Here is a 7,565-nt window from a genome sequence, read left to right on the forward strand (position 1 = left end):
ACACCCAAGCATGGGATTCAGTCGTGAGTGTGGCATTTCCTATGGCTTTGTGCATCTTCTGGCTGAGTGACAGTGGTGCCCAAGAAGAGACAGCCTTTGATTAACTCTTTCCCTCCCATGGGAGCTTGCAGGGACCAAGCTCCCACTGCAGGCATTTCCTCACTTCTGCCTTGCCATCGGTTTTGCCTCACCTGAGCCAAGTGCTTCAAAAGCTGCTACAGAGGGGACAAGGTAAAACCACATAGGCACTTGCCCAACACACTTTATTTCTATGGGAAAACACAGTGGGGAGACATGGGCTGAAGCAAAGTGGAGGTTTCAGCAGGCTGTAATACCAAGGCAGAGATGTGCAGAGTTTCTCCGCTCTGGCTCACATCACCCATGCTCCTCTCCCATGGGCCGTGGCTGTAGCTGCCATCCCGGCTGTGTTTTTGTCATACAGTTACGTTTCCCCGGCTGCTTCAAGCAGCACGTGGCTCCCAGCACAGTGGCTGTCTCAGGGACCACGGACTTGCTGCCAGAAGTCATCTGTCCTGTGTGTCTATAACATGTGTCCGGCCTCCTGGAGGTTTTGCTCTAGGCACAACCTGCTCAGGGGGTGCCTCAAACACCGGGGAGAGTCACCAGAACATCCTGTGACTTTGTAAATCTGCAGGTGGGGAACGGGCTGCAGCGTGTGAGCGCAGTTTTAAATGGAAGAAGGACACAGATGAAGTCCCGCTTAACACCAGGCCTGCCCCAAAATGATGAGACAAAACACCACCAGAGCATCACTGAGTGCTGCATCTGTGCAGAGAACTGGGGAGGAGATAGAGAGGGAGATGCAGGTAACAGAGGAGAAGGGCTGTTACCGCCCCAGGCCCATGGCTGTTGTTTTGGCCAACTGCTACAGCTGGGAGGTGAGTGCAAAGGGTATGTGTGCATGGCCAGTGCCAAAATACCCAGGTGTGACCCTCTCCTGTGGGTACCAGGAGCCTGTACCCACATCAGCATGGCACTGCTGCTGTGACACCAGTGCTCCCAGCATGGCAGTAAGCTGGGGTGGAGCACCAGGCTGATGCGACCAAGCACTTCCAAAACCTGTGTTAGATCAAGTGATGGCCACGCTGTGGGCATGCACAGACCGTCTTAGCATCTGTACAGGCAAAAGCAATCTTACAGCCCTCCCACCCTTACTCTTCCCCTTCTTTCCTTAAATCCACAGCAAGGATCACAGCTCTAATCATGTTTTTAAGGCACAGGGAAGACATGAATGAGAGCTTTCTGTAGCTCCAAACATTTATCTGTAGCTGCATATCTGCTAACCAAGAATCCTTAAACTTGTTTATTCAAGTGAAAAAAACCAGAGCTGTCGGGAAAGAGGCTGCTCTTGTCATTAAAGCCAAGACAGGAACTAAAATCATGTGTTCGGTCATTAGTCCTGATGCATCTTTTCTAGCTAGCCATAGGCAAGACAATTCAGTGGCTTTTTCTACGTGGTGGGAGAAAAACAGGAGTCCCCATTACGGTTCAGGGGAGCTGAGGTGCCTAGTGCTCCTCTGAAAGTCTCCTGTCCTGATATCCTCGTGCTTCTGCTCTTGGAAGGCAGCTTGAGAGGAACATTTCTCCCCGGCCCGGGGAGGCTGTGTGCTGCCACCTCCCCTGGCACAACTCATCTCCCATGGGCAAGATGCTTCGGCAATGTCCTATGCGTGATTAATGCAGGCAGCAAGGGTAGGAGACAACCTGAGCTTTGGAAAAATGTCTGTGCTGGCTGCGGAGCTGGTAATAGCAGGCACCAAGTGGGGAGGAAGGAAGAGGATGAGGAGCAGAGATGGCAGCTCTCGCCTTTGCCCTGGGATGGCCATGGGCAGGGGGGTTTAGGGTCACTCCCCGCACTGTGGGGAGACCACTCCCAGAGCCACTGACTGGGGAACTGCAGGGAGGGCAGCTCTCCGGGCCCCTGCATGAACCTTGGCATGGGTTGAGGGGGGGACCTGTTGGCTGTCATGGACCTCTCTGCTTGTTGCACCAGACCTTGGGGTTCACTGGTGTGCAGTGTCTGACACTGGTTTAACTCTTCTTCTTCATCCTTCTGTTTTGCTGATTCAGTCCTTCCCCTCTAGTTTCCAACCTCTCCCCTGCTTTTTGTCGCTTCTTTCCATCTTCAGTTTTCATTAGGATCCACCTTTATCGGATGCTTTCCCGCGCTTTGCTCAGACTTTCTTTGATGCGCATCCCCTCCCCTTCTCTTCTCCCACCATAGACTCAGCAGAGAATTTGTGACGAAGAAATGCAACTTCTGCCAGCACACAGGGTCAGACATCGGTCCTTATTTATTCTAGCTGTGGACTGGCAGTGTAATTTGGGGGGATGTGGAAGCATTACACCCTTCTGCTCTATCTGCAGTGTGAGGGGGGGTGTACTGCATTGCCCGGGGAGTGCAAACCCTTCCCCCAGGCTTTGCGTCTGCCCCTGGGATGCTGCAAAACAGCCTGACTCTGCTGGGGACTGGCATCCCCTGCTTAAACCACCTGGGGAAAAGCATGCTGCTGCAATGCCACCACGCCAGCCTCCACAGCACCGGGAGGATTGGAAGTCCTCAGGCAGCAGGACAGAGCTGACGAAATGCCTTGCATTACGGCGTCTGTCCTGTCCCTCTCACTCTCCCCATCTGCGTACCCGCCCGCCAGCGGTTACTCAGCAGGCTCCGCACGTCGGTGGAAATGAGCCTGTTTTTTCCTGTTATCGAGGAAGCAGTTATGACTGTGATGCTCAAGGACAAGCCTGGGCCTCCCACTCCCCCCTCCCTTAACAGCACAAAAGAAACCTACCTAAGCCGTTATCTTCTCCAGGCGCTGCCAGAGCAGCTTTTGGTTGGCTGGAGGCTGGAGCGATGCCGGGTCCCCCTCCCTGTTCTCCCGCCTCCCACCCGATATAAAGCACGGCTCCTCATCGCATTTCCAGCCAACAGCACACGACCGCAGGCGCAGGTGGTGCCGCAGCTGCCTGTTGCACGCTCCTGCTGCCGCTGTAAGGACCCGATGAGTTGCTGGATGCCTGGGTGCCCAGCTCTCAGCATGTGCCGGGGGTTAGCCGCGCTCCCCATCACTTGTCTGGAAAGGTAAGGGGCTTTGCCACGCTGCAGTTCTGGGATGCAGAGGGTTAGCCGGACAAGATGCACCTAACTTCGGAGCAGCCAGGCCAGCCTCTGCTGCCGCAGCCGTGATGTTTCGGTAGAAATTGGGGCACAGACTGCAAGGAAACACACAGCGAAGGATGGTCCGAGTGATTTGTTTTGGCTGCATCCCCAGGAGGGGAGCACAGATGTAAAACATGCAGAGGGAGAGGAAGCTGGATAGGGCTGCCCTGCGTGTGTCTGGGCGGACAAACACACGAGGGTTGTTTCTCTGGCTCCGTCTCCACAGAACTTGCTTCAGGTTGAGAGCAGCAGGACTATTTTTGTCAACACGGTCGAAATATTAAGTGACATGTTGCTCCTCCTGCCAAACATGGCTACAGAGCCCCACGCTGCTGGCTTGACATTTAAACACTTATTTTTGTATGAGTGCCTTGGGATGCCTGAATGAGCTGCAGCACACAAATAGCAGCGGGGCTGCGTGCTGCCTCGGGGGGACCCCGGGGAGAGGAACCGATTTAGCAGCAGCTCCTGCCGTATTGCCGCAGAGGCTTCCCGGCAGGGAGGTGCCTCTGTGCCACCGCCGCAGAGCCGCGGTGATAGGCAGCTGCCTCCCAGGCTATCGCAGAGGGGGCTCTGGCACAGGAGCATCGTGCCGCCACCAGGCTCGCTGGGTCTCGAAGATATGGGGTAGGTGGATGGTTCCACCGGGTAGTGCAGCCATCTCCATGGCGTGGTGGCAGGCTACTGGTGATTCAGGGGCACGCCAAAAAAAAGCAGGGGAGCATCAGACCTGCTACAGCAGCCTCGCAGTAGGGAGATGCTCCCGCTCTGCTGAGCAGAAAGCAATCACTGTGCTTTTCCAGTGTTTTGAGTGCAGCACAGCGCTGCTGGGAGAGGGGGATGGGAAAAGGAGCCAGGTTAGCTCCAGGGAGCTGGGGGGCTGGGGGAGGCTCCAGCTGGGCACTCAGCAGCTGCTCTGCTACCTGCCCCAGAGGAAAAAGCTCGCCGTTGCTTTATAAATGCATGTGGCGCTACCTGGGAAGCAAGCGGGAGGAAACAGTCCCCTGGGCTTAATGCACGGCTGAGCGTGGTTGCCAGGGAGCAGAAAAAGCAATTGGGGGAGCATTTATTTTGTACATCAGAAGGCAAAGAAGCAGCTGAAGCTGAGGAGCGAGGGCTGCCCCTTCAAGCTGTGTTGGGTCCGTGGGGTGCAGCCCCTGTGAGGCGGGGGGTGGCAGCAGCAGTCCGGCGGTTCCACAATCCCACCTCTCCCTTTCCTCCCTTCCAGAGCCAAGGATCTGAAGACCCGCTTAGGGATCCTGCTTCATAAACCAGAGCTGGGACACAAGATCGGGACCTCCAGCAAGTTGCAGCTGGGCTCCAGGTGGAGGTAAGCCAAGCGATACCATGTCCCAGGTTCAGCCCGGGACAGGTCCCCATGGACCAGGCTGTCCTGGGGGATGCTCCTGCCCATCTGTGCAGCAGAGGGGAAAGAACGCAGCTTGCCCTCCCCATGGTCCCACCCCGGCAGGCAGGGAAGGCGGATCACTTCCCAGCTCCACCAGTTATAAAATCAGACTGGGGAACTGATGTTCTGGCATTAGGCACAAGAAAGCAGGTCCTTAGCAACAGGCCAGAAACTCAAAGGGCTCCCGCAATTCCTGGTGTCTCTGACCACTGCCTGGGACCTCCATGGAATTCAGGCAGCATTAAAAACAAAATACTAAATATTGCTGCTGAAGGCAAGATATCTTCTTGCAGAGGAGGCTGTGCTGGGCTTGTACCAGCAGAAAAGGGCTCCGTTGAGTATCCTCTAGAGAAGATACCTGGCCAAAGCTGCACTATGGAGCTGAGGTCTGGTGAGCCATCGGGGAAGGTAAAAGAAAGGGAGAAAGGAAAGAGACCCCACAGGTAATGGATACTGGGGTCTTGCTTTGGTTTCATACCGAGTGCCGCTGCCTTCCTTCTTGTACTGTCTCCCATTAAGGGGGCCGCTTGACTGAAGTGCTCTCATCCTTCGCTGCAGGGCAGAAGAAGTGTTGTCGGTGGGACAGTGAGCCTTACATCCTTTTGTCTTTTCCAGAGACTCCTCACGAGAGGTACTCGAATGGAGGGAGTCCTTCGACCAGCTCCTGAAGAGTAAAAGTGAGTAGGATCTTGTTTTCTTCTCTTAGTGAGAGCGTGTAGGACAAACACGGTCCTGGTGAGCAAGGGGGTGACTGCACACCAGGAGCCAGTGTACGAGGAAATCTTGCCTCCTCCTCATACGAGATGGTTTAGGATTTAGAAAGAGGGCCCTTTCCTGCCCTGACAGAGCTGATGCACGGGGCTCATTGCCCGGCTTGTGAAGCTGTATCCTTTTCTTCTGGCTGGGTGCTTTTTGGGGAGCGCAAGCGCTGTCTTGCAACGCCTTGCTGCTGCCTCGGGACAGGAGCATCATCATGGGCGTCCCGTGTGCAGCAGTCCATCAGGGGGAACGTCCTGCCATGCCCTGACCATCCCTTTCTCCACACTCAGGAGAAGGCAGCGCGTCTGCTCTCAGTGTCCTCTTTTGCACAGCAACGCAGTCAGCTCCCCACAGGCCTTTTTGGCTCAGAAAACCACGTTGCTGCCCTCTGTCTGTCTGTCCCGTGCTTCCGGGGATGGCTTTTCCACAGGGAGAAGGAATTCGGCTGCTTTACTGAATTACACGTAGCCATTTTCCCCTCCAATATTTGCTATACGTATGGTGATGCACAGGGTTCCTGTAAGGTGCCATCTCCCTCTCCCCCATGCAGACAGTACCTCCAGACCCAGGGAGGGGACCTCTTTTTGAGTCCCACACATAATCCCTTCCTTACATTGGGCTTTACAGCAGGTACACAATGGTAGAAGTGCCAAATTTTAATACAAAAGTAGTTGTATACCTTAAAAGCTATTCCAATGCAAGAGAAAGCCCTTCCATAGTGCTAGTTTGGGGCTAGGTATATTTTTTTCCCAGCCTTCCTCATGCGCTGTGATGGCTAACAAGCATCTCCGGCTTTGTAACTTAATACATCCCCCCAGCCTGGCTCTGAAATCCTTGCTGCAATTACTGTCCCATACCCCTCAGCATCTCATTCCTCCTAGATTTCAGCTGAGAAATAAAAATAAAGCCATCGCTGCTTGGTTCCTGCAGACGTACTGATACTTCAGTGGATTTCTCCTTAGGTAGAATTAGCTCTTTTCCAAAGCTGTAAAGAAAATACTCTGAAGCCTTATTACAGAAAGGTCAGATAAATAAAACAGAGGATTACTTGTCTGTGGGAAAGGATTTTATTGGAGTCTAGAGGCCAATTAGCAGCGTCTCAGAGGGTGGAATTTGCCCGGAGGGCAAGGAAATCTGCAGATGTCATGGTCTGAGCTCCCAGGGCGATGCTCGCTCTTCCTCCCCCTCTTCTGCCCTGTTAACTGCTCTTGTCTCCTCTCCCCAGGTGGGGTGACGGCCTTCCACACCTTCCTGAAGACGGAGTTCAGCGAGGAGAACCTCGACTTCTGGCTGGCGTGCGAGGACTTCAAAAAGACCCGGTCAAAAACCAAGCTGGCCTCCAAGGCCAACAGGATCTTTGAGGAGTTTGTCCAAAGTGAGGCGCCCAGGGAGGTGAGAGCATTTTTCTGCCTCTGTCCTGTGGCATAGAATAGGGTGGGAAAGGAATAAAGTATCCCAGTGGGTTTTATTAAAGTGGGAAGATGTGCTCTTGTTCATGAGAGCTTTCATTTCAACCTCACGTGGTCTACCAACATGAAGGGATATAAAGGCTTGTGAGCATCTTCACCCTCCTCTGAAGATGAAAAAAACAGTTTTCCTCCCCCCATGGGAGGGGAGTTAACGCCGAGTTAATCTTTGTGGACGCTGCTTCCTTGCAGGTGAATATCGATCACGAAACCAGGGAGATCACCCGGAAGAACCTCTCGGGTGCCACCTCCGCTTGCTTCAATGAAGCCCAGGCCAAGACCCGCACCTTGATGGAGAAGGACTCCTATCCCCGGTTCCTGAAGTCTGCCTCCTACCAGGACATGACCAAGCAGGCCACCAGCCACAGCATCAGCAAGCGGTCGCATACCTGACCCGAGCCCGAATCCGCCACGGGGGGACGAGCTGGGGGACCAGGCAGAGGCTGACAGACGGTTTACAAGGGCTGAGGTCTTTGCGGTGGGGTTTCGGCTGAAGTCCTGGCATTTTAGGAGGATCCCCAGGACCTCAAGCGCTTCCGCTTCTCACCAAGCTGGAGGAGCAGAGCGGGTGGAAACGGTTCACATGCCAGCGTGTGCCCGATGCCTCCCCTTGCAGCATGGCCAGAGACCTGCACCACCGCAGGGACAGAAAGAAATCGGATTTGAGTTGCAAGCCTGGGAAAAAGGAGGCCGGATTCCCCCAAGCATCCATAACGGGAGAGCTCCCGCCTCCTCTCAGGACCCTGCCTCT

At 54.5% G+C, this 7,565-nt stretch overlaps 1 protein-coding gene across 1 annotated transcript; it reads left to right on the forward strand.

Moving 5' to 3' along the window:
* The first annotated feature begins 2,961 nt into the window (after positions 1-2,961).
* Positions 2,962-7,355, forward strand: RGS16 (regulator of G protein signaling 16). Its single transcript, XM_009462487.2, has 5 exons — positions 2,962-3,103; positions 4,410-4,511; positions 5,205-5,266; positions 6,574-6,740; positions 7,007-7,355. The coding sequence occupies exons 1-5, from the start codon at positions 3,024-3,026 to the stop codon at positions 7,205-7,207; spliced, it is 612 nt and encodes a 203-aa protein (XP_009460762.1). The 5' UTR covers positions 2,962-3,023; the 3' UTR covers positions 7,208-7,355.
* Positions 7,356-7,565: the final 210 nt, after the last annotated feature.

Source organism: Nipponia nippon, unplaced genomic scaffold (assembly GCF_047370975.1).
Source record: "Nipponia nippon isolate SJK-2023a ecotype South Korea unplaced genomic scaffold, ASM4737097v1 scaffold_5, whole genome shotgun sequence".
NCBI lineage: Eukaryota > Metazoa > Chordata > Aves > Pelecaniformes > Threskiornithidae > Nipponia > Nipponia nippon.